The sequence below is a fragment of the Pteronotus mesoamericanus genome, unplaced genomic scaffold (genome assembly GCF_021234165.1).
Source record: "Pteronotus mesoamericanus isolate MK-2021 breed Mesoamerican mustached bat unplaced genomic scaffold, CSHL_Meso_final contig_164, whole genome shotgun sequence".
Taxonomy (NCBI): domain Eukaryota; kingdom Metazoa; phylum Chordata; class Mammalia; order Chiroptera; family Mormoopidae; genus Pteronotus; species Pteronotus mesoamericanus.
In genome coordinates, this window is record NW_026555065.1 from 1,278,139 (window position 1) to 1,304,678 (window position 26,540).

The 26,540-nt window shown below is 49.7% G+C and overlaps 1 protein-coding gene across 1 annotated transcript in view; it reads left to right on the forward strand.

Annotated features, from left to right (window-relative positions):
• ITGA11 (integrin subunit alpha 11) overlaps positions 1-26,540 on the forward strand; it is a 113,086-nt gene that overhangs the window by 44,845 nt on the left and 41,701 nt on the right. The window contains exons 3-9 of the mRNA XM_054564223.1: positions 9,400-9,500; positions 13,593-13,684; positions 16,155-16,269; positions 19,380-19,507; positions 20,581-20,729; positions 25,095-25,239; positions 25,740-25,905. Of these exons, the coding sequence (XP_054420198.1) occupies positions 9,400-9,500; positions 13,593-13,684; positions 16,155-16,269; positions 19,380-19,507; positions 20,581-20,729; positions 25,095-25,239; positions 25,740-25,905 (896 nt within the window). The remainder of the gene's footprint in view (positions 1-9,399; positions 9,501-13,592; positions 13,685-16,154; positions 16,270-19,379; positions 19,508-20,580; positions 20,730-25,094; positions 25,240-25,739; positions 25,906-26,540) is intronic.

Here is a 26,540-nt window from a genome sequence, read left to right on the forward strand (position 1 = left end):
TAGCCACTCCTGGGCTGGCCCTGCCGGTGTTGTGATCACTCACCACGACATCAGATCCAGGGAGCAGGCCTGGCCCAGGCTGTTTGGGCAGGAGATCCGGCCTCCTTGGTACCCAGAGTGGTGACACATGGGCTCTAGGGGGCCTGTCCCCTTGACTTCTAGGACTCTTTGCCCCATAGGAAGCAGGAGAGCCAAAGGAGAGTCAGAGCAGAACCCAGGACAGGGGCCCTGGTGACCAGGTCCAAGTGTGACGAGGATAAATACTAACATGGAAATTATATAAAATAATCAAGTGAAGAAAGCACGTTACAGAGCCACATATGTAAAAGGATTCCCTTTTTTAAATTCCCTATATAAATGCCTAGGAGGTTTTCTGCACTCCTGTTACTAACAGTAGTTTTGTCTAGAGGGCTGGGTTGAGAAAGGGAGGAGAGGCCTTGCATGTTTTACTCTGCACAGTTCTGCACTATGAGCATTGTACAACCAACATGTGTTACCTTTATAATCTAAAAAAAATGTTAAACAATATTTTTATTTTTTTTAATTTTTAGTGTATTTTTCCATTACCATTTATTCCCTAATACTCTCCTCCCCCTGCAATCACCACACTGTTGTGCATGTCCCTGAGTCCTTTTTCCTTTTTGCTCAGTCCCTCTAAAGGTAGTACTTTTTGCACCAGTTAAAGGAGGTGTTTCTTATGTGTTTTCTTATAACCAAAAACAATAACAAAAAACAAAAAAAAATTGTGTAATACCCAGTCCTGGACTGTGTCTGGACTGTCAGTGAGGTTGTCGTGGACATGATCCCCAGATGTAGTGGAAATTCCTGGAACACACATTTCCCACACTGCGGACAGCCTCCTATCTGCTTCCCAAGCAGATCCTTCACACAAGGGCCCCAATCCTGCCTGCACATCTAGGAGCTTCTAAAAATAGACTCACTGCTCCCCGCCACAAATGGCTGAATTAGAACCTTCTGCAGAGGAGGCCCAGGAACCTACACTTATAACTCCCCAAGTGATTCTAATGCACAGCAAGGTATGGGACCCACCACCCTTGAAACCCTGGGTGGTATATAGCCCAGGCAAATACAGTCCCATTTGTTAGATGAGAACACCGAGGCCCAGGGCAGTTAACAGCCTTGTCTCGGGCCATAGCGTGGAGTCTGTTAGTTCCTCTAATAGAGCTTGTTCTACTCTCCCAGCAGGGTTAACAGGTGTTGGAAGACAGTGAAGGGCCTGCAGCCAGTGGTCCCAAATTGCAGGTTATTGGATTACAGTTGTCCCACTAAGCCAACAGATTAAATTATTAATCTGGGGACTACATTTTAGGAACCACAGAGAACTACTCTGTGCCAGGCACTGTTCTAATTGCTGAGGTGTCTAGAGCTGCAAACCTAACCAACGAGGTCCTAGCTTCCCTGCAACTCACATTCTACTAGGAGGTAAGGACAATTAAATGTAAATAAGGAAGATGGCATCAGAAAGTACAAAGTGCTAGGAGGAGGATAAGAGAGGGTGGCGAAATGGGAAGTGACAGGTGGTCGGGAAAGGCCTCTATGGGGAGGTGACATCAGAGGGGAGCCCAAAACGATGACTTGGCTGTGCAACAGTCAGCCCCGCTAAAAGACAGGCAGACAGGTGAGCAGCAGTGTAAGAATATGGAATCTTGATGTCATGGTGAAGAGGATGGCTTTCACTGAAATGGATCTGGGGCTTTGAGCCCAGCCTAGGTTGCAGGTTGCCCTACCTCAGCTGCCCCATATATGCATGTCTTGCACTGTGTTATGATGCTTCTCAAACTTGAGCGTGCAGTAGCATCTCCTGGAGGGCTTATTAAAACACAAATGCTGGACCCCACCTTCAGTTTCTGAGCCTGTTGGCCTGAGTAGGGCCTAAGACGTTGCATTTCTAACCAGCTCACAGGGAAGACTGATTCTGCTGGGCTGGGCACCACTTAGGGAACCACGCTGTGTAGTGACGGCTTGTTGACCTGCCCGCCTCCTCTGCTATGCTGGAGGCCTCCTGAAGGCAGGGACAACATTACATTCATCATCATGCCCCCAGTGTTAGGTGCCTTAATAGGAGCTCAATAAAATTTTTAAAAATATCTTATTTATTTATTTTTAGAGAGAGGGGAAGGGACACAGAAAGAGAGGGAGAGAAACATCAATGTGTGGTTGCCTCTCACGTGCCCCCTGCTGGGGACCTGTGACCCTGCAGGCATGTGCCCTGACTGGGAATCGAACCAGCAACCCTTTGGTTTGCAAGCCAGCATTCAACCCACTGAGCCACACCGGCCAGGGATTTTTTTTTTAATAAATTGTTGTGATTCAATGAATGAATAAGGGCGTGGATCTTCAGCAGCATAAAACAATGTATGTAAAGCCCTTAGAACATAACAAACACTATGTAAATGTGTTAGTCAGGGTTCTCCAGAGAAACAGAACCAATAGGATGTACATATACAGATTCTTCTCAACTTACAATGGGGTTACATCTCGATAAACCCACCGTAAATTGAAAATATCGAAACTCGATCATTAAAATGCATTTAATCCACCTAACCTACCAAACATCATAGCATAGCCTCACCCACCTTAAACATGCCTGGAACACTTATCCTACAGTTGGGCAAAATCATCTAACACAATGAATACACTGTAGAGTATCACTTGTTTACCCTCGTGATCACATGCCTGACTGGGAGCTGGGGCTCGCTGCCGCTGTCCAGCATCACAAGAGAACATCATTCCACACACTGCTAAACTGGGAAAAGATCAAAATTCAAAGTATGGTTTCTACTGAATGCATATCATTTTCACACAATCATAAAGTCAAGAAATCCTAAGTCAAACCATTGTAAGTCAGAAACCACCTGTATGCGAAGAGATTTATTATAAGGAGTTGGCTCACATGATTATAGAGACAGACAAGCCCCAAGATCTGCAGAGTGAGTCAGGAAGCTAGAGCCCAGGAGAGCCGATGGCGTAGTTGCAGCCTGGAGGGCAGCAGGCTGGAGACCTAGGAAGAGCTGATGTTTCAATCTGAGTGAAAGGTAAGAGCAAGTGGATGTCCCAGTGAGTCAGTCAGGAAGGATTCTCTCTTATCTGGGGAAAAGTCCATTTTTTGTTCTATTCAGGATTACAACTGATTGGATAAGGCCCATCCTCATTGGGTAAAGCAATCTGCTTTACTCAGCCTTCCAAGTAAAATGTTCATCTCACCCAAAAGCACCCTCATGGACACACCCAGAATAATGTTTAACTAAATATCTGGGCACCCCATGGCCCAGTCAAGTTAACACATAAAATTAAGCATCACAGTATTTGTGTTTGTTTAAAATACACACAAAGGATTCCTGTCTCTGATGAGGGTTTTACAGCAGTAGAGAGAGTGTCAAGGATGTGCTGGCAAACAGCAGAGTCCTCATCTTCCTGGCCCCCAGGAATCCAGGTCCCGCCAGGCGTCAGAGCCACAGTGAACCATGAGCCCCTCCAACCAGCCCAGGAAGACATGCAGGTGCCTTCATCTCCCCTCAGGCAGGCCCCAGGTGAGCTCTCCCTCCGCACCGTGCCCCGGGCAGCACGGCCCCGGGGCCGCGCTCCAAGCCGGGTTTGCTGCACTCAGCACTTGCCGGCCCCATCTTGAACACATTAGCCACCATACTCACCCTGGCTGGAGGAGATTACATTTTCCATGGAGAGAGGGAGAAAAAAGCCTCGCTAAAGAAATAGTCTCTCTTTTGTTTCCTTGAGTTCTCTGCTCCTCACGTGGAACCCCCTGCCTAATGCCCCTATCTGATTTCAGGAAAGGAAAATGAAGCCAGGAAAGAAATGGAACAAAGGGCCCAGAGTGGGTTTGAGTGGAGGAAGGGAGCTGAGAGGGAGGAACAGGTGAGTCAGGGAATGGGGTGAGAGAGGGGCAGGTGAGAGGCCCTGGGGCCCGGACCCAGGCCCAGCTGGCTCCGGAGAGGGCAGCCCTCCCCCGCATGCAGGGCACTGCCCAGCCCCCACGGCTGGGCTTTCCGAGCATCCCAGTCTTTCACAGTAGCGGGGCGAGCCCTGGACACAGAGTCCAGCTCTGAAACTGACCAGTGTCTCTTCACAGGCTTGTCATATCTACTGTCTGAGCCTCAGATACTAAGTGCACTTCCAGCCACAAAGCTGTCTTGTGATCAAAATCAAATGCAATTAAATTGCATCAAAAGTGGATCATTAAAATGAGAAGAATAAACTGTGATAATCAGACCTCCTGGGATGTGAGGTCAGGTCTTGCAGAGAGGATCAAGAAGGCTAGCCAGGGTGGGGATGAAACCCACATCTTGCCTTTCCTCTGCAGTTCCTGCTGGCCTCTGGGCTCAGGACCTCCTCCGGGGGCAGGCCCATCAGCTGGAGGTTTCCTTCTTCCTTCCCCAAGCATCCTGTGGCTTTTTTCTGCCCGTAGCATCTGCTCACCCCATCTGCTGGGAAACTAAGTGGTTCACACCTGCCTCCCCAGTAACAGGCCAAGCTGGGCCTAGATCCCCCGGCCCCCAGCCCTGCTTGGGCGAGCACTGCCCTGGGAATCAGGTCACTGTGCATCAGTCCAGCTCTGTCACCATCTGCTCTAAGACCTCAGACACAGCCCTCCCTGCTTCAGGTCTTCAGTGCCTCGTTGGTCCACAATGCAGCTAGTCCAAGGAACCACCACATTTCTGCCCAGCTCCGTCTGCAGGGCCAGTTACCAGGTAACCAGAAACTTCCGGAGTGCAGAGCTCCCTATCCAAGTGTCTGTTGTAAATGGGAGACACAGCAAACAAAAGGATGGGCCAAAAGGCTGGGCCAGTGGACAGTTCTGCACATGCAGTTAACCAGAGAAAAATAGCGTGTGCGGTACCTAAGAGCCCACCCACCACATAAGCAGGAAATATATGCCCAGATGGAGTAAGAGCTGGGGGATATGAACCTGCTTCTCTCTCATTGGTCTTGGATGCCATGTTCCTCCTATTGCATGGTAATATATGGAATTTCTAAGAGTGATTTAACTATGTGCTCCTTTTATTTTTTTGCCTTGCACATTCTAGTTAGTATGTTGTCAGTCATAAATACCTGAAAACTCAACCCAACCAGGCCTATACAGTAAAAAGTAGTTATTGCTTATATATCAGCAGAGTCAGGCTTCAGGCTTCAGGTATAGTTTGATCTAGGGGTTCACAGCATCATCAGGACTTCAGCTCCTCCTCTTGATGCTGCTCTCAGCCACACCACCATCCCCCATGTGTCAGCTCACGCCTCTCATTGTCACAAGGTCGTTGTCAGCAGTTCCAGGGCTTGCATCTACATACTACGATATCCTGAGGATAAGAACTACTTTGGTTCCTGAGTCCCAAGCAGAAGTCCTCAGATTCATTCTGATTGGGGTGACTAAAGTCATTTGCCCACCCTGACTCAATAACTACAGCCAGGGGATAAACGGGACTAGACTGAGGTAGGCGCTTTATCCCTAGGACTGGGAACGGAGCCAGCCAGGTCCTCTGGGTCCCCATACAGAAATGAGGACTGTTGAGAAGAGGGAAGTGGAAACCAGAGAAGCAAGCAACATTGGCTTTAAAGATTTTATTTGCTTATTCATTTATTTTTAGAGAGAGGGGAAGGGACAGAAACAAGGAGGGAGAAAAACATCTATCAGTTGCCTCTGCACGCTCCCCAATCAGGGACTGAACCTGCAACCCAAGCATGTGCCTTGACCAGGAATCAAACTGGCAACCTTTTGCTTTGCAGGACGACACCCAACAAACTGAGCCACACTGGTCAGGGCAGCAATACTGACTCTAATGGAAGCTGGGTCACTGTATGCACCTCTACACAAGAAAAATACTCAATTTCTGAGCAACCCTTTTCCAGGCACTGAATCTGGAGGCCCCTGTTAGGCCCGAGGCAAAGCCGAAAGTTCCGGAGGCTGCTGCTGTAGACTGTTAGTCGGAGAGGAGGTCAGAGTAGCCAGTGGGTACCTCTTTCCAAGGGCCTTCCAGATCACCCTACGCTAGCACAGCAGGGCGCACGAAAACATCTTAGCCTGCAAGGAAAGATGACATTAAAACAGTGGCCACAACAGACAGCAGGGATTAGATGCTGGTTTATGTGGAAAAGACTGGGGTAATCAGGGAGGGCTTCCTGAAGCAGGTGTGAATTTCTGCTGGATCTTAAACGGATGATCTCCAGGGTACAGTGTGCATACCACAGAGGATGTGCAAAACATAATGCTGGGGCATAGAAACAAAATGATTCAAGCTCTTTTTAGGTTTACATTTTATTTGAGAAAACAGGATTATAGATATTTAATACACAGATTGATGGCTGTACACTGGTTTCATTAACATAAAAATTTATACACGTTGGAAGTACCTATTACCTTTTTTTCTTATAAGAGTGTACACTTTAAAAGGTTCAGAGACTAACCAGGGTGAAAAAATAAAATAAAATAAAGCAAAGTAAAATAAAAGTTCAGAGACTAGAATTGCTTTGAAGCGTGGAGCCTAGGATAAGCAAAAGTCAGGATGAGTCCCCATGGGCCGTTGGAGAGGGTGTGAGACAGGGAACCATAAACTCCTTCTCTTAGCCCGTGTCCTGCTGGGAGTCAGGAAACCCTGGGCCCAGCGGGGCCATGTCTTGCCTTCCTCAGGTGACCAATACCACAGTGAGCCCCCTTCCCTACCCAGGCCGCATTTAAAGGGCAGGCACCCGACGGGGTCGGGGAGTCCCACAGGGCTGTGGCTGAAGCCTGCCACCAACCCTGCCATCCACAGCAGCCCCGATCCCCGCGCCTCCACGGGAAGAACGCCGGGAGCCCACAGCCCGGGAGTCTTGGCACACGGCCCACGGAAAGGGCCCGATGCTCGCCACGACCTTCGGGGTTTGCCATGCCGTGCTGGTACCCACGCCAGAGGGTATAGGGTATCCAGTCCCCAAGAAGCACAGCAGGCCCTGAAGCTGTAGACGGCTATATAAGGCTGAGGCCGCAGGAGGTGGCAGGGGCTGCCAGACCCCAGGAGTAATTTGGCGGGTCTCGGTGGTGATGCAAACATTTTCCCTGTGCTTAGGCAGTTCTCCCCTCGCAGCGAGACTGAATCATATCCTCAAAACCTCAAGCCCGACAGGCACACGTAATGCCGACACTCAAGAATGACCCAGGTCCTCCCTTCGTGGCGAAGGCATATTTGGGGCAACACAAAGAAAGCTGTCCCAGGTGAACAAGTCCCAGCTCTCTACCACAGACTGTGGGACCTGGGTCAGTCCCCCCTCAGGGCCACAGTTTCTGCATCTGTAATATGGGGACAGTAAGCTGTCCGGCTACGTCCTGTAGTGCCACAGACACCCAGAGAGATCAGGCCTGGGAGAATGGAAGTGGGATGTAGGCGACGGCTGTGGTTCTTTGTAAAGGACAAAGCCCAGTCTCGTAGCACACTCGGAGGTTACCAAGACTCGGTGGACTTACTGCTGGAATGTAGCATGTTGGCCATTACCAGGACACATGTCTTCTAGGGAAGCCACCAGTCTTTGTGAATAACTTAACTTTGATCCAAGCCCTTCTGTTTCTCCATGTCTTTTGACATCTCTGACTTTCCACAGTGCCCCTGAGAGGTAGGCAGTCCAGGAATTGCCTAATCCTATCAGCCGAAGGCTGAATCCTATCGGGATGAAGACCCAGCCTCTGGATTCTCAGCCCAAAAATCCCACCCTGTGTCGGGGACCCCTCCAAACAGGTCGTGGGGCCTCAGAGTCCTGACCTATAAAATGGGAAGAAACGTGAGGAGTCCACCTGGTCAGGTTGCTGGAGCGTTTTCTAGAAGACACATGAGGGTAGCTATTCTAGAAGATGGCCATGATTTTTCTAATCTAGAACCTGCAGTTTCTTCTTCTCCCAGAGGCACCTGCAAGCTATTCCTCGAAGGTACTCTGTCCTGAAAGAACTCCCTGTCAGGCAGGGGTTCTGGGAGGGAACATTCCTCTGGAAAACTTGGTTATGTATCAGGTGGGCTTTGAAAACCAGAGCAGCCAGAAAAGCAAGCTTGGAGCCTAAGCCTCACACACTGATATCTCTCTCTTTCTCTTTCTCTCTCTCTCTCTCTCTCTGGCTGGAAAAAAAATGGAGTGGACTTGACCACACAATCCCTAGCAGAATTAAGTAGCCAAAAATCACATAGTCTAGACAAACAGATTTTTATGAGTCCAATTAATTTCTGCCAGTCAAAAAAGGCATGCTTAATAAGCAATATATTTAGAATCTGTCATTATCTGGTCCCCAGGGGAGAAACCTCAGCTCTTATTTCATAGACTCTTAATTTCAAACAGAGCTCTATTAACTCCCACTTCAGGCCTCACTTTCTTTCCTGACAGCACAGAGAGGGTGGGAGTGGGGGCTGGGGGCTTTGACTGCAAGAAGCCACCAAAGTCCCATGTAGCCTAAACCTCCAGGCTTGTCCTCTCTCAACCCTCTTAAGTCAGAAGACGAGTGACGGCTTCTTTCTGGGCCACACTGCCTGGCGGTATCTCACCTGTACCTGTGCCCCAACCTCCCTCATCCTCTATTCTCTGGCCCGCTGAATCTGGGAGACCTCTCAGAGCCATGTGAGGTGTGGCACCTTCTGCTATTCCAGCACAGCTGTCCTGGGAGTGTTCCATTCTTGAGTCACTATGAGCACCAGGGCCCGAACAGAGGTGGCAGTTGCTGGCTGAGAGTTAGACTGGCACCTAAAGCCTAGATGTGCCTAAAGCAGGTGGCACTGACAGAGTAGACAGGCGGTCCCTGAGGATTGGCTGCCTCTGGCATTCTTAAGCCCTGCTGGCGGCCTGGCCCTCCCTGAGCCAAGACTTAGTGGCTCAGGGGACAGCCATGACCATTGAGCACCATGACCCAAATCTGAGTCACTAGCTGAGAAGCTCATATAAGGTGAAAAATGAGGCCCCTGCCGACAGTGAGAGAGGGCTAAGATTCCGTAGTTCCAAAATTAGTCTTCTGCCCGGAGGGCCACCATTACCACTCTCCCACCATTGGACACACTCATATTCAACTGTTAAGACCCAGCTTAAGCATCATCTCCTCCGTGATGTGTGCCCTGCTCTCTTCTCTCAGGGGCTGCCTCCACCCCATTGGTGGTTGGGCCCACGTGGTCTTCATCTTCCTATCTCCTCATCTTGGAAAGGGCTTGGAGTAGGCCTCAGGCCCCGTGACTTTATGCTGAAAGCCCAGCATCCCCCCTGCAGAGAGACAAAGGTCTGAGTCTGAAGGTCTGCATGTGGCAGCTCCTGCCGGGTTCCCCCCTTACCTGACCTTCCCCCATCACTGCCCTCCAGGTTCCAGCCTTTACCAGGAGGGACCACCTCCCCCAGCATCTTCACTTGTCCTCCCTCCCTCCCCAGGCTCGTCGTGGGTGCTCCATTGGAAACCAACAGCCACCAGAAGACGGGAGACGTGTACAAGTGTCCAGTGACCCATGGGAACTGCACCAAACTCAATCTAGGTAACTCGGGCCTCTGATCCCTCCACCAAGAGGCCAATCATTGTCTAGGGTGGAACAGGCTCTAAAATACAGAGTCACACAGGCTCACCCAGCTGCCCCAGAGGTGACCAGCTGGTATCACTGTGCCATCTTATGGATGAGGATGCTGAGGCCAGAGAGGGGAAGCAACTTTTCCGCAGTCACACAGCTTGTGAGAGGTGGGCCAGGAATCAGACCCAGGCGTCCAGTGTCTCAGGGCACTGACTCCTCCACTGCCCCCTCCCCGCAGGAGGAAAACACTTCCTGTCTTCCTTCTGGTTCAGAGGTCCTAACGACAGCAGCTGGCATTCACACATCTTACGTAACGTTCACTCCGTGTCAGGCACTGGTTTAAGCACTTTTAGGTGTTCTGACTCATTAATCCCCACAACAACCTATGAAATTTAACCATTAAACAATGGAGGAAATGACTGCATGTGGCGGTTGGGGGGCCTGCCTGGGGTCGCCCAGCTAACAAGCAGCAAGGCTTGGATTTCAATCCAGCCAGTCGACGGCCACCCTTTAGCCGCAACGACATAACACTGCCCTTCTGAAATGAAGGCTTTGTTCCTCACTGAAGACCTTTCAGCCCTAAGAGTTGCTATGAGCAGCCTCGAGGCCTTCGAGCTCTTGTAAAATCTGCTCTGTGTGTGTGTGGACGTGTGCATTCATAAACACACACGCCGGTCCTCTAGAGCACTTCCACTTTGTCCTAAAGTCAGACAACGGCCAGGCCACCCTTTTGCTCACAGAGGGGAGCAAAAGTTCCATTTGGGCTGAAAAGCCACAATCCCAGGCCATGTCCTAAAGGACTGGCCTGCCCCAGGGCCAGGAGCCTCAGCCTCCTTCTCTTCCAGGAGGGGAGCCTCTACCCTAGAGCAGTCAGTTGGGGCTCCCTGGGGAGGTGGGAAGATGGCAGAGCTTCAGGAACGAGCAGATGATGAAAAGGCCCGCATCAAAGAGAAAGCCCAAAGAACTCAGATGTCAGAGGCGGCCGCTCTCCCATCACATTGTGCTGGATGCTCCTGCTGTTCATATCTGCATCAGCACCACGGGTGGGAAGTTCAAACCCAAGTACAGCCGAGGCCCAGACTTCAGGAAAACAGCTTAGGGGAGGTGGGGGCCTGGCTGGTGGCTCATGGATCCCAGTCATCGCTACTCTGAAGCTCAGCTTCCAAAACAGGCCAAGCTGCGTTTTTCCTTCCCACTGTGTAGTTTCTTCATTGTGTGTTCATAGGGAGCTCACACCGCTCTCTCAGTCTTCATTTGCCCATGTGTAAAGTGGACAGGGTATGACCGATGACCCTAGGATCCATTCCAGGCTAATGTGTCCCCCAAACTTAAATGAGCACCTGGAATATGCTAAACACAATGCTGGGTACTGGGGATATAGTAGAGAATAAGATGCAATAGGCCCCACTGGGAGGAGACAATAGTGAGTAGACAAACCAGAAAGAAGGATAAGCTCAGGTAGAGACAAGATAAATGCTGTGTGATAAACCGGGGGCTATATGATAAGATAGACTGGGTGGGGAGGAGGTGGGGAGGGGGTTTTACCTTAGCAAGGTGCTCAGACAGGCCTCTCTGAGCAGAGAACATTTGAGTAAAGGTCTGATGGTGAAAAGTAGGCAGGTGGGACCAGAGCATTCCTGGCAGAGGAAGAGCAAGTGCAAAGGCCCTGAGGCGGGAATAATCTTGTTCCATTGAAAAACAGAAAGAATGGCTGTATGATGGGGGCAGAGGGAGCCAGGGGGCTGATGGGAAGTGTGGGCCCTGGGCTTGGGGCCCAGGACACCGAGAGATGCTCCTGGTCCAGGTGGGGATGCAGATGCATGAACCAATCATTTAGTTTCCTCTGGTGCTCTGGTTTCCAATGTGGACCCAATTCCCCTGCGAAGGAGGAGCCCCTGCCAGAAGTGAGAAGCCACCAGACCCTGGAAAACATTCCTGCACCGGGACATAAGCTGAGCAGCAAAGTGAGTCAGGGCAGAGGAAAAGTGCTTCATCTCAGGAGTGTTCTTTCCCTACCATGCCGGAGAAAATGCACAGCAGGAAGACCATCTGTCGGTTTATCCCACATTGGAAAATGCAAGGCAGGGAAACTGGAGCCCTGGGTTTTCCTACGGCCTTTCCAGGCGCTGAGCCCTGCCAAGCCAGGAATGTTCTTTCCTCTCTCTCCAGGGAAGGCTTAGGGGTGTCAGTCATTCACACCTCAGTATGAAAGACTCCACAGACGGTACTTTCTTCCCCACACCTGCATGAAGCCAGGTCCCAGATCCTCACAGAGACCCACTGAGAAAGGTGTTAGTCTCTCCTGGTCACAGAGCAGAGGTTAGTGACTGCCCCAAATGCATAAGCAGAAGCAGGACTCGAACTTAGAAAGACTGGAGTAAGTCTTTCTTACTCCAACACACGGTCTTCCCTACCATGCCCATCTGCTTCCTTGCAGGCCCAGTTTCTAAGGACTTCAGTTACTGAGACAAAGGAGATAGAGAGGGGGAGTTGGGGGAAGGGACATGCCCCTTAAATAAATGGAGGGCAGAATTCTTCAAGCCACTGAGGTGTGCACGTTGCCCAATTGAGGCTTGGATCTTCCTCTCCATATTTCTCACTGCCATCCCAAAGCCACCACAGCCCTGCCATCAGATGGGAGACTGAGGACGTAACCTTAGATGTCCTGGGTTCAAGTCCCCACTCTACCTTTTTCCAGCGATTGCCTTTGTAGAAGTCACTAACCCTTTCAGCACCTTGATTTTTCTCATCTGTAAAATGGAGACAGTGACTCCTGGGCCTCACAGGACCAAGAGGGTGTCCTGGGAGAGCACGCGTGGATGGTACTTTGTAAATAATAAGAAATGATTTTTTAAAAACTTGGGGTCATTATTACTATTTTCTCTCTGGTTTCTTTGGATAGGCAAAGCAGAAAGCCACCTCAGTCACAGCACAGCCAAGAGGGGCTAGATTTCAAAAGGAGCCTGACTGCAAACTGAGGGAGCCCAAAGGGAAACAACAACAAACACAGCTGCCCGCCCCCAGCCCCGTAGAGCCAGGCGGCCGCGGCCCTGGCCTCTGCTGCTGCCCGCCCCAGGCCCTGCTGGCCCCTGCCCAGAAGGCAGGGTCCCGAGAGATCACGCTCCTTCTCCCAGCAGAGAAGACACTAGGTCCTCCTCACAGCAGAGGAGGATCGGCCTGCTCTGGGCTCCACAAAGTGCCCGATTGCTTCACCCTAAACCCTCCCTCCATGTGCCCATACCCATGCGTGCACTCACACATGTACACACACATGCATATACACTTACATACCAACACGTGTCTAGGGAGTTCAAGCTCACTTCCTTTGCTTCGGGGGCCTGACAGAATGATCTAGTAAAATCTTAACCGAAATAATTTTTTGAGTAACTCTAAACTGCCACCACCCTCTCCCTACCTCCAGTTGACTGATAATCCTTCTCTTTGGTACCTTTCATGGCAGTAACCACAGAATGACCTTCCTGGCAAGACTTTGTGCCTCTAGAAGGCTCTTGTCATTTGGCCATGTGCTACCTGAGAGGGGGAATCAGGTGTCGTGCATCAGCTTATCAGGATAGCAGAGCGCCTGGCCCTGAGAGATCAGGGCAGGGGGCGGGTAAGTTTTGGTGGCAGGCTGGCACGAAGAAACATGTGGAGGTGGCACTGCCCAAAGAAAGGCAGGCCACGAAGGATGCCTGGTATGTGTCGGATGGGACACAAGGGGAGTGTTGGGGTCCATCAGGGGGCCGGAGGAGGAAAATCTCTGAACAAGGAGATGGAAAGCTCTGCCACATGCTTCCTGTGTGACTCTGGGCAGGTTGCTTGGCCTCTCTGAGACCCATCTTCCTCATCTCAAGGGAGTTGAGAGGAAATAACTAGACCATGTCTGGGCGATGACTTAGTAAACTGTGAAGGTCTGCACCAATGTGCAAGGAGAGTTGGGGAGGACTCTGCTTGGCACCAACCCTGCCACAGGCACCTCTGGTGGCCAGCAGCAGCAGCAGGAGACTCTGGTGAGGGGCGGGCAGCAGGGGCTTCAGGCTGAGCTTCTCCCTCCCACCTCAGGAAGGGTCACCCTGTCCAACGTGTCCGAGCGGAAGGACAACATGCGCCTCGGCCTGAGCCTGGCCACCAACCCCAAGGACAACAGCTTCTTGGTAAGAGACACCCGCCCCACCCTCTCTCCAAGCACCATGCCCTCCTGCCCCAGAGATCCTCCTCTCAGGACCAGGAGAGGCACGCAGCGACTGAGTGTGTCTTCACGCACGCTCTGCATGCTACCCACCAGGCTGCCCATCCGCTCACCCGGAGGGCAGGTCCTCCACTAGCTTCCTGCTGTGCCCCCAACTTCAGGAATGGGGCTACAATCCGGGCAAGAAAAAGTATTGAGCTCTTTTGTGCACACACCCCAAGGGTAGGGGACTGGCAGCCTGAAAAGGAACAGGAATAAATAAAGGCCAACAGTCCGATGGGGGACTGTCCCTTCCTCTGGGGAGCCAAATGTCCAAGGCAGAGGCAGAATCTCTGTCCAGGTTTGATCAAAGAAATAGGACACACCACGCACCCTAAGGGACTTCGAAGGGAAGCCAAAAATGAGTGAACGCTGATTTACTACCACCAAGGGAAGGGCTGCAGAGTGACGGACCACCTGGACTGCACAGGCCTACGTGGAGGCTTCCCAGCGGGGGTTGCTGTTTTGTTTTTAAAGAATAAACAGGCTTTAGCAATGAAGAAAGAGGAGAGGGTACTTGGACTGAGGTAATAGAGATATTCGTTCATTTTAATGACAACTATTTTGAGCACTCGCAATCTCCTGGGCCCGATGCCAGGCGCTGGGGATTCAGCAGTCAGCAGAGCTGCCGCCCCCTGCAGCTTACATTCTGGTTTTGGGGGTCGACAGTAAGCAAATGAGTGATGTAAACATGATGTTGGGACAGACAGGCAGCCGCAAGTCATGCTTGGAGGTCTCTCACCTGCCCAGGTGAGCATACACAGGCTTTGCATGCAGTAGGCATGTGCATGTGGAGGGATAAACAGGAACTGCCTGCTCCTTGGCACCACGGTCTGGTGAACCACCATGGCTCTGGGTGAAACTAGGGGTTCAAAACAAGATCCTCCTGAGATTTATTCTGAGAAACAGCTGCAAGAGAAGATTTCAGAAAAAAAAAAAAATTACCCCAGAAAGCCTGCTATAATGTACTGCTCATGTTAAGATGGGAGGGCATGTGTCATTCTTTGTTCTCGTCTGTTGGTCCATGTCTATTGACAGATGAGACATCTGGGGCACGGAGCACTAGACACGAGAGCAACGGGATGGTTAGGGTGCCCAGGGACTTGAGGAGAGCATAGTGGCTCCGCTGGCGAAAGTCCTGAGGGCTCGTTGTGTGGTCAGCCCACAGCCCTTCATCGTCTCCAGCCAAGGGCAGCAGGACCTCTGGCTCAGCCCACACGCATATGTGTCAGGGCCTTTGCTCCCTCTGAGGCTCCTTGTCACATTCTTACTAACTCGATTTCACCTACTTCACATGGTGGGATGAAGGCCCAAGAAGGACGGTGTGGTGGACCATCTTGGGCTTTTGTGGGTATGTTAAGTCCCTAGTATAAAATAGCAACTTTTGTTAACTCACTAACTCATCCTTTCATCCATCCACTCATCAGTCCTTCCTCCAACCAATTGTCCATCTCTCCATTTACCTCTCCATTCATCCATCCATCCATTCATTCATTCATCCACTCATCCACCTGGGTAAGTATCCATCCCCCCATCCTCTCATCTAATCATCCATCCATACATCCATCGCCGTTTTATCCACCCATTCACCCATCCATCCATCTGTCAAGCCATCCATCATCACGCTTCATCCATCATCCGCTCATCCATCCATCCATCTATCCATTTATCACCCATCATCCACCCTCTCATTCTTTATCCTCCCCTTACTTCCAAAAATAGTTTCCAGCCATTTCAACAAAGGATGTCGATAAAATTAAACCTTTAAAATCTGAGTAAAAATAGAAAACTAATTAAATAAAGAGGTTGGAAGTGGAATAATTACTCCTCCAAACCAAAGGAAACTACAGCATAAAATTCAGTCCTGGGTTTCCCAGCAGCAGGGGAAAAATTGAGACATGGAGCTGGGCTTTCGTTTTAATTTAATGACTGTGACTCTGAGAGGAACTCATCATTCAGTCTTTTTTCTTCCCCTCGTAAAAGCCAGGGGCATGTTGTCAGGACCAAGTCCTGGAAGTGTGCCCAGTAAGGACCTTCAGGTAATGTGTTCAGACAGAGAGCCTATTCCCATGGATGAACTCTCCTGTGTGGGAGGTGGGTGGGCAGGTAGGGTGAAGAAGAAAACCAACCCTAGATGGTGAAATGGAGAATGAGACCCTTGCAAACAGAAAAAAAGGAGCACACTAAAATCCATTTTTCTCTAATCACCCCGAAACCAAGGGAAATGGCAGCAAGAGAGTTTAGGTATTCAGAGAAGATCGTCTAAAGCTGGAGGATAACAATACTCAGAGGATACCTGTCTTGGGTGACGGAGGTTGGGGCTGGGCCAAAGGCTAGTGGGCCTGGGCCCACCCTGAGGGCCCCCACTGACTGGGGGTCTGTGCTACGATCTCCAGGCCTGCAGCCCCCTCTGGTCTCACGAGTGTGGGAGCTCCTACTACACGACAGGGATGTGTTCGCGAGTCAACTCCAACTTCCGATTCTCCAAGACTGTGGCCCCAGCTCTCCAAAGTAAGTGGTTTCAAATCTGCAGATTCAGCCTGAGCAGCCGACAGTCCACAGGAGGCTCAGAGCTCTGATCCCTGCTACCCTGCAGCTACAAAGCAGCACTTGGACTCTCATTCCACCCTGCTCTGTCTCTGTGGGTAACCCAGTTGACCTCTCTGGGCCTCTGTGGGGTCGTAATGTAGGCCCACCCTCCCCCACAGAGTGATGGTAGGAGGCAAATGACCTAAAGGTATGAAGGCAATCCTGGTAGCCAGGGAAGCTCACTGCAAACCCAACCTGAGTGAGGAAGAAGTTGTTGGGCGACCGTGTCCAGCAGGCAAGCTGCGTACTGCACAGTTCTGGGGACATCACTCACTTAGACTACAATGTGAATGGTGCCCTTTGATGTTATATAGTTGAGTCACGCTGTAGGTGGAAGACCAAGGAGAACAGAAAGATTCGAGGTAATAGTCCCATTGAACCAGTGTCCCTGGACCTCAGGAAGTTCTGCTCAGTTTTCCCAGAGCCTCATGGAACAGTGAACCTCCCACTCACTCCCCACCCGCCAGGAAAATCTGGGAAATAATGCTCAGACTTTGCCTCCTGCAAGCCCAGACTGCTTGGCTCTGAGCCTCACTATTTCCTCCGGTCTAAATACCATTACCCAAACAGCTGCTGCCCGTTTTATTGAGGGCGAGGGGATTAGCGCCTCTGGCTAACTGCAGCCTCCCTCTAAACAAGAGGGCCCAGTCAGGGATGGAAAGATGGTTGCACCAGGGGGCTGGAAAGTGGTCGTTTTAGGACGATGAGAAGGCATTGATTCTAACCTCACAAAACAGCAGAGGGAAGGGCAGTGCCGAAGCTCAGGAGGGGGCTCAAGGTCTTGAGGTGTGCCTAAAGGAATACCACCCCCTCCTCCAGGACCGCTATTTCCTCTGGCCTAGGGGTGACAGTCTCAGCCTCCAGAACCTCCTGCGGTGGAGGCCTCCCACCTACCTGACCGTCAGCAGAGCCCTGGGAGTTTATCAGATACAGAGCTCAGAGCATCCCCCAGCCCCGCGGGGAGGTTTGAACTCAGCATGTCTGAGATTAGCCCCAGAGAGATAGGGTGGGGAGAGACAGACAGAGAGAGAGAGAGAGAGAGAGAGAGAGAGAGAGAGAGAGAGAGATTCAGTGGAGTGTTCAGCCATGTTTAGGAACCACAGACCTAAAGCAAGATTCTTCCCAAGGTATCTAATTTTATTTTTAATTTAAAAAATGTTTTTCAATTACAGTTGATATTCAATATTATGTTGGTTTCAGGTGTACAGCATAGTGGTTGGCCATTTATATAACTTACAAAGTTATCCTCCAGATAAGCCTGGTAATCTCCTGATACCACACAGTTATTACAATATTATTGACTACTCCTTATGTTGTTCATTCCATCCCCATGACTGTTTTGTAACTGCCAATTTGTACTTCTTTATCCCCTCGCCTTTTTCACCCAGCTCCCCAACCTGAGTTTGTTTGTCTCTGTATCTATGAGTTTGTTTCTGTTTTGTTCGTTCATTTATTTTGTTTTTCAGATTCCACATATAAGTGAAATCATATGGTACCTATATTTCTCTGTCTGACTTATTTCACTTATCATAATTCCCAAGGTATCTTAAAAAGAAAAATTTGAAACTGTAAAGAAAAATCAGCATAATAAAGGCATTTAATAATAAAAACTTGTTTAAAAATCAAAGAAACCTGGCCCCTACCACTGGCTCCTGAGGAAGGCGTTGCTGTCCCAGTCACCCCTGTGGCCGCCCCGTCACAGGGCGCTCCAGCACACGGCAGGTGCTCAGTCCGAGGGGCTGAGCTAAACCGGACTGGGAAGAAACAAAGCAATCAGGTGCTGTCAGCCAGAAGTGTCACGCCATCACATGCTGTACAATCCCATGCAGATGGGACAAAAATGTCTCACAACTTCTCCTAAAACAGAGGTGACTCTGAGCATTCAGACCACCCAAATGCTTCTAAAATGCCCTCCAGACACAAGGCAATGGGCACCAAGGCTCAAAGCCACCCCCTTCCTTTCTCTGGGGAACACTGACTGCAACATAATGTACCTTTATGACGCAAGTGTTGCTGGAATGTTCGTTCACACACAAAAGCTTCCTGCCATCCGTATTGCTGTAAAGTAGATTTTAAATAAAAATAAGGAGATGCCCAATATTTCAATATGGTATAGTATAATACATATTATATCATGTTGTATCATACCGTGTCTTATTTCAAAGTAACCCCAACGCCTCACAAACAGATATAAATTACTTACATTTTAAAAGTTTTTTACATTTATTTACTTAACCAATGTTTCATTGGATTTTTTGTTGGTTTTTATTATTCATTTTAATTTCGTATTAATATTACAAAAATATAGAGAAACCTTTATGCTTGGAGCAGAGCCACAAGCATGAGAGCCTGGCCCATGATGCAATTGCCACATCAACAAAGTGGTTTGCTTTTAAAGAAAAAGATTATCAGCTAAGTCTGCTTGAGCACTTACTTGGTGTTCAGCCCTTCAGAAGCATCATCATCTCGTTATTCTTCATGACAATCCTCTACTATCATTATGCCTATTTTTCAGAAGGGGAAACTGATGCCAAGATGTTAAATGACTTGCCCAAGTTCAAAGCCAGGAGTCAAACAGATTCCACATTACTAACCACTACACCATACCACCCTCCTAAAAAGTGAAACCCATTCACTCGGGCTGAGAGTTGTAAATGCCAGTCTGCACATTACAGTATAACAAATGATAACCAAGTACTGCTTTTGGACAGTGTTGGCTGCCTCAGAAACATTGACCCACTGACGGTGGTCCGTCCCTGGGGAGAAGAGGCAGTTGGGTGTAATTAAGCTTTGTTCAAACAGCCAGCACTGAGTGATGGAGCAGAGGCAGGAATTCCTGGCCTTGTCATTCACGTTGCCCATATAAACTTCCTGCCCAACAAGAGCTCCCCAGCCCAGGGAATTATACACGTGTAGTTACACACATGTAACAGGGTCCTTCTTCTATTGTCCTTTGGACAATCATCTGGAGAATCAGAAACTTGCAGACACTGGCTCCTTGGGTAGCGGTGACCATGTCCCCAACTTCCCAGGGTGCCACACCTACATGGACATCGTCATTGTCCTGGATGGCTCCAACAGCATCTACCCCTGGTTGGAGGTTCAGCACTTCCTCATCAACATCCTGAAGAAGTTTTATATCGGCCCTGGGCAGATCCAGGTGAGCATCTCTGGGGCTCTTTCCTCCTCCAAACAGAGCCCCCCAACCCCATGGCGGATGCTGCTTTGGGAGGTAAAGAGAGCATCTTTGCATGAGCTAAGAAGGTGTAAGTGAAAGGGCCAGCACGAGGGCCCCGCAGCCCAGGACACCCATCTCTGCCGAGCTCATCAAGGGAGAGTTTGGGGGAGACCTCACTTCCCAGGTCAAATGCTGGGATAGTCACCACCTATTAGGAAAGAGTTTAACCAGATACAGAGTGAGAAGGAAGGTGGGAAATGTTGGGTGAGGCACAGAGGAGAATTAGACACACTGACCTCCGAGAGAAGACTAGGAAGGAGGTCATAGCTGCCAGCACATACTGAAACACTGCCTGGCTAAAGGGAGTGTATTTATTCCATATTGTTTTGGCAGATTGATGGCTAGAAGCCAAGGTGGCAGACTTCGAATCAATCTAAGAAATCATTTTGCAATGATCAGAGCTGTTAAAAAGGGAGAGAACTATCCTATGAAGTAATGAGTTCCCCAGCACTGAAAGATGATCTTTTAGGGTATCATGGGTGAAAGTCCAGCAGTTGTAATGCATGTGTACCAGATAAACCCTGGGCCCACCCAATGGTAACGTGTTATCATTCTAACCCTACTGCACTTTAATGCTATTAATATTGTCAAGATGTCAACCTTAGGGATAAAAGGATCTTTCCTCTTCGAAGTTTTAAGGAACCTTAGTTCCAGAGTTTTGAAAGCCATGACCTCCATCCATTCTCTTCCTAATATTCTAGACTTCAATTCTATTCTCAACTTTTGTCTTTTTACGAAGGAACTTGACTTGTTGGGCTTTTTTTAAACCACAGTCTCTTCCGCAAAATGCACCTCCCATTCATCTCACCAAGCCATCCATTTATTCCCAGAACTTTGCAGAACCTGCTTCCCCTCAGCTTGGGGAGATCCCCCACCCTCCTCGCTCCTGAACAGTCACAGGCATAAAATGACTCCAGGGAGCCTTACCACCAAAGGTCTAAGTTTCAGGGGTCAGGAGTTCCAGGAGTTCTGATGCCCTCTCCTCTAACTTGCAGGTTGGCGTTGTTCAGTACGGAGAAGACGCGGTCCATGAATTCCACCTCAATGACTACAAGTCTGTGAAAGACGTGGTAGAAGCCGCCAGCCACATTGAGCAGAGAGGAGGAACAGAGACCCGGACGGCATTTGGCATTGAATTTGCTCGGTAAAAAAAGGAAAAAAATTTTTTAATTTTTTTAAATCTTAGATATCATTCTGGTTATATATTGCTGTGTAACAAACCCCCGCAAAATTTGTACCTCAAGACAATAGTTTATTCATCCCTCAAATTTCTGGGAATTGGCTGGGCTCAGCCTGTTCTCTCTTGGATTTTTCTCATGTGGTTGAAGTTCAGTGTGAGCTGGGGCTATTGTCATCTGAAGGTTCAACTAGACTGGACATCCAAAATGGCATACCAATGTGACTAGCAGTTGCTCCTGGCTGTTGGCTGGGAACCCAGCTGCGGCTGGTGACCTGAGCACCCACACATGGCCACATAGCTTGGTTTTCTCATGATGTGGCAGCTAGGCTCTGAGAGGGAGCATCTCAAAAGTGAGCTTTCCAAGAGATCGACACAGGAACTGTGTGGCTGCCCATGACCTAGGTGCGGAGGTCCCAGAATATACCTTTGATTGAGCAAGCCACTAAAGCCTGCCCAGATTCAAAGGGAAGAAAACTTGATTCTGCCTCTTGATGGAGGACTGGCAAAGTCACACTGCAGAAGAGCCCTTGAGATAGGAAATACTGTTGCAGCCAACTTTGGACAATACGCTCTGCCACAGTGACACTGTGAAGAGTGTGTAGGTTCTGGGAGGACAGAATCTTCCTGTGGAGTGTTTGTCATCAGTGGAGTGCACTACGTCTTTATTCCAGGGATGTTGCCATTGTTCAGACCATTGTGCTCACCCCCGCTGAAATGGAGTGATTTTAAAGGCACATCCTCAAGATCTTTCAAGTTGAGGCCTAAACTCCTAAGATAACTGTTTCCACAGCATTTGGATTTTAAATTGTAAATTTCACACCTATGAATATGAGTTCTGCTATGTTCATTGAAACCGCAGCCCCAGTTCCTTATAATCCTGCCTCACATACGGTTAGTCAATGTGTTTACCAGAATCCTGCAGTGTTAGAGCTATATCGTAGTAACATGACTTCATGTGGTCAAAAGATTTTTTTTTTCCAACCTCACAACCCTTTATGATTAGGTTACTGCTCCACTAACATATTTCTTTTTGCTACTAAACTTGCTCAAGCTTTTTCCCGAAATGAGCATCCCTCTGTGTGAAAATGGCTCTTGCTCATTCTCAGAAGGAACAAGCTGTTTTTCTGTTTGGTCATCATTGGGGTGAGCTCCTGAAACCCCAGCAGCCAGTTGCAAAATATCTGGGGCAACAGAGGGAGCCTGGGCTCTGGAGCTATCACTTCCTCCATGTAAGGCTAACTGCCCCATACAGGGAAGGAGCCCACAGTTCTGGTCCTGTTTCACGGCCCACCAACCCCAGGGCATTTGGAAGTGTGTGACTCACCAGGTAGTTTAAACCATTCATGATTCATACAGCAGACCAGACCGCTGCAGTGTGCAATCTGCACCTCAAGTGACATTTGAAATCTGATCTTCCCAACCCACTAAGTTTGGGTCCCAGATCGTAGCCAATGCCTCTGAAAGTAAAAGGGTTTCCCTCCTCACTCACTGATTCATGATGCACTTTTGCTGTGCAGCTACTAAGGTGCAAAGGTCCAAGCCATGGACTTGAGGGGTTACAGAGACGATAACCCTTGGCACCAGCCCAACAGGGAAACTCTGATAAGTGTCAGCCTAACTCAGTGAGGCTGAGAGAGGCAGGGATCCGAGAAAGGGGTCAGGGGAGCCTGCCAAGATGGGTGGCATTTGACCCGTCCTAGGAAGACCCTAGGATTCCAGCGGGAGGAGGTGGAGAGAAGACATGCCACGGAAGACATTCTGCCCTGATAAGGACAGAGGAGATGGAAAGTTTAGGAAAGAGAATGTTTACATCCCCGGTCATGCTCTGACCACAGGCTGAAGTTCATGGTGGGCAGTGGTGAACCACACAGCTGTGAAGATGTCTTGGAGCCAAATTGTGAGGGCAATGATATTGTAGCTAAAACAAGCGTGAATGGCCACTGAAGTTCTTGAAAATGAGAGTGTTATCATGAGATGAGCCCGTGAAAGTCAGTCTGGCAGCCGCATATGGCTGGGCTGTGAAGGCGCAGGGACAAAATGGTGTGTTTCCACCTTAGTTCATACGACACTTTTTTTTGAGCACCTATTACATGCCTCACACTGTTTTAGGCAATGGGTTAGAGCAGTGAACAAAACAGACAAATGTCCCACCTTTGTGGAGCTGACATTCTAGAGAGTGAGGCAGACAATACACAAAGGAACAAATAAATAGCGCTAAAATCTGTGGGGGGAAATAGAGCATGGGAAAGGCAGCCAAGCACGTTGGAGAGGGCAGGTATTTATTTAATAGGCAGTAACAGAGTCCTCAGGGGAGGCTTCGCTGAGGCCTGACATTCTAGTGGGGACCTGAGGGAGGGGAGGGAGTCGGCCGAGCCAGTACTGGGGGGAGCGTTTCAGGAGCGGGGACAGCTCGGACAAAGGCACTAGGATAGGAGCACTCCCGGTGGTCCCAGGACCAGCAAAGAGCCCAGTGTGGGCGGAGGGGAGCAAACGGAAGGAGGGGCTCAGAAGGGTAACGGGACCAGATCATAAAGGCTCCGGTGGGCCAGTGTCAGGGCCTGGGAGAAATGGCAGCCGTCGCAGGTTTTGAGCAGGAAGGAGACATGACTGCCCTATTTTGCCACAGGATCACTTTGGCTTCCAGGTTCACAGAACATGTTGTGAGTATAAAGCTCTCACTGCTCTCCAGGAACTTATCATCTGATTTACAAAGGAGCAAAGCCAAGTCCTTTGCACAATACAAAAATCACAATATTAAATCTGATGATTCATGCCAGTATTTACCCTATTACAGATTGACACAGATATTCACACTATTCCACTACAGCTTGTGGAAATACAATCCTGAAATTGTTCCTGAATCCACATATAATCAAACCTGTCTTTTCCCCATTATACATTTTTGCATGGGGTTTTGTTCCCAAGCCTGGCCCTCTAAGGATGTCATGGAAGCATCTAGACTCTCCTTTGAGGAACTAGCAGCGTTCTCCTTCCACTGAGTCAGACTTAAGTCCAAAATCCGCCCCAGTCACACTGAGTATGCCTCTGCCCCCCGCTAGTCCACAGCTCATACTAAAATGAGAGGGTTTTTTTTAAGTCAGCATATCCAGAAGAGCTGCCAAGAAAATGGCAGATGGTCTGTTAACTGGTAGCTTGAAGATGCTCTGAACTAATTTATTCAAATTTTGTGAAATCCTCAACCTCTAAATCATACACATCAGCTCATCAGCTTGCTGTGTAATAAGAGATACCTCTGGCAACCAAAGCCCTGGGGCCTGGAGACCGGCTTCACCTAGCCTCATGGAGCTAAAACCTGTGGGTCGACTCACGAGGAATCACTGCGGAGTCTAAGAGTAACATTTGTTTCTATACCGTTACTGGCAAATTCTACCTGCTGGGCCAGACTCTCGGGCCAGACCACTTCTGCCCTTCTCAGAACCTCACAGTCTGAAAGAGGGTGGATCACAGAGGCACCAAGAGCCAGTGATGGCTTAGGAGCCAGTTTTCCATGCTTCACAGACAGGTTTCCAGCTGCAAGATTCTTTCCACGCTTCGGGGTCAGTGGGCCAGTCCCCACCCCCACCCCATCCTCTGGCTGGATTGCCGAACAGGCAGGCCAAGCGCCTGCTCCCAGCACTGAAAACAAAATAAAATGTGAGAAGGAGGAATATTTGTCATAGAATGTGATATTTAATAGTTCCCAAATTAGAATCAAGTTGTCCTCGTGGGAGAAATCAGAACTTTGTGAGGCTTCATAACTGGGTTTTATGGATTAATGTTGTTTGGGTGTTAAGTTACCCGGCACCTCTTCAGTACATAGGGAAACAGTTCTCAATGCCTGCGTTCTTCAGAGCATTTGAAAGAGACTGATGACCAGGTCCCACCCAGAGATTCTGATTTCAAGAGTCTGGGTAGGGTTTAGGCATCACTAGTTAGTTAGTTAGTTAGTTAGTTAGTTAGTTAACTCCCCAGGTGATTCTAATGTGCAACTGGGTTTTTCGACCACCAACTTAGAGCCTCTGAAGTTCTCCACCTGGCTCTGAGCTCCCCTCCCAGGCTTACCCAGCCCCTCTATTTGCCCAAAACAGCATGGTCAGGAGGCTAGAGGGCCTTTTTTAAGTCACTTTTTAAAGACCAGCAGATAGAGATCCATTGGAGTGGCCTGGGCGTCTCAGCCCCGCTTCTTCTGTGGTTTGAAGCTCCCAAACCTTTTGGGTTGCTGGAGGAGAGCATAGGGGGCTTCTGCGGCTGCCCCTTTGGGGAGACACCAGGGGCTGCCCCATCCCCATGTCCCTCTTGTGACCCCCACCCCCCTCGCTTGGGTTTCAGCTCAGAAGCTTTCCAGAAGGGCGGAAGGAAAGGGGCCAAGAAGGTGATGATCGTCATCACGGACGGGGAGTCCCACGACAGCCCGGACCTGGAGAAGGTGATCCAGGAAAGCGAGAGGGACAACGTGACCAGATACGCCGTGGCCGTGAGTGCTGTCCCGCCTGTCCTGCCCGCTCCCTGCCCACGCCCGCAGGCTGCCAGCTATCTTATAGAGGCTCCACCATCACACCCCCGGGGTCCCCGGGGGGGCATTTTCTGGACAGTGAGCAAGCTGCCTGGACGGGCCTCTCCTTGCCTTATCTTCCAAAGAGCAAGTTGAGAACCTTCTTTCTGTTCTGCCTAGGCCTATCCACAATAGTCGTGGGGCTTTTTTCTTCTCTTCTAGGGAGATTCTGAAACCTCAGAAAACTAGAAACCCTCCAGCCTCCCAACCCCCAGAGCCCCATCTTAGAACAGGGTTACCTCTGGCCCCTACCACACCAGTCTGTAACTGTCTGTTTCAAAATGCAAATGGGACTCTGAGGACTACACATGGCTATCGAAGCAGTGACTCCAGCCCTCCCTGGGGCCCAAGGTCGGGGCCGTGGGTATGCGGGTAGGTCTGCGCTATGTCCTGGTTTGTCGCCCTGCCCTGTTCCCTGGCAGGTCCTGGGCTACTACAACCGCAGGGGGATCAATCCAGAAGCTTTTCTAAATGAAATCAAATACATCGCCAGTGATCCAGATGACAAGCACTTCTTCAACGTGACCGACGAGGCGGCCCTGAAGGACATTGTCGATGCCCTGGGAGACAGGATCTTCAGCTTGGAAGGTGAGCAATTCATATAGAGAGGGGTCCATATTCCTGGGGTCACATCAGGTAAAGACCTCGGAGTGATATCCAACCCCGCAGAAGGAAATGGTTTCGCAGGAGTCCCCCCTTCACGGTACACGCCAGCACTGGAGTGTAGCTGTGCTGGACATGCAGCTGCGTGTGCTCTACGAACAGCCCCGGGACATGGTTTTGCTGATCGCCTCCTCCTTTTACCAAGGAGGAAAATGAAGCTCAAAGGAGCTGGGTGACTTGCCAGCACACCCACCCCTTGTGAAGGAGCTGGGGTTTGAACGATAGTGGCCAGATTTAGCAAATAGAAAACACAATCTTTGAGGCAGACTTACACTAAAAAAGATTCGTTGTTTTTCTGAAATGAAGTAACAGTGTCCTGGATTTTCTCTGGCAACCCTACTTTGAACCCAGCTGGACTGACTCCAGAGTCTAAAACACTTCATCCCTACCTCCCACTCCACCGAAGAGCTTTTTGCAGGGTTCCTTCAGATTGCCTTTCTCCCTTCGACTGAAGTTCCAGTTTTGACTGGCCATAGATTTGCACCATATATTACGATACAGGGCCCTTTCCATACTGGGCTTTGCCATGTGGGAGGATTGTCAAGAGGTGGAAAGCAGCG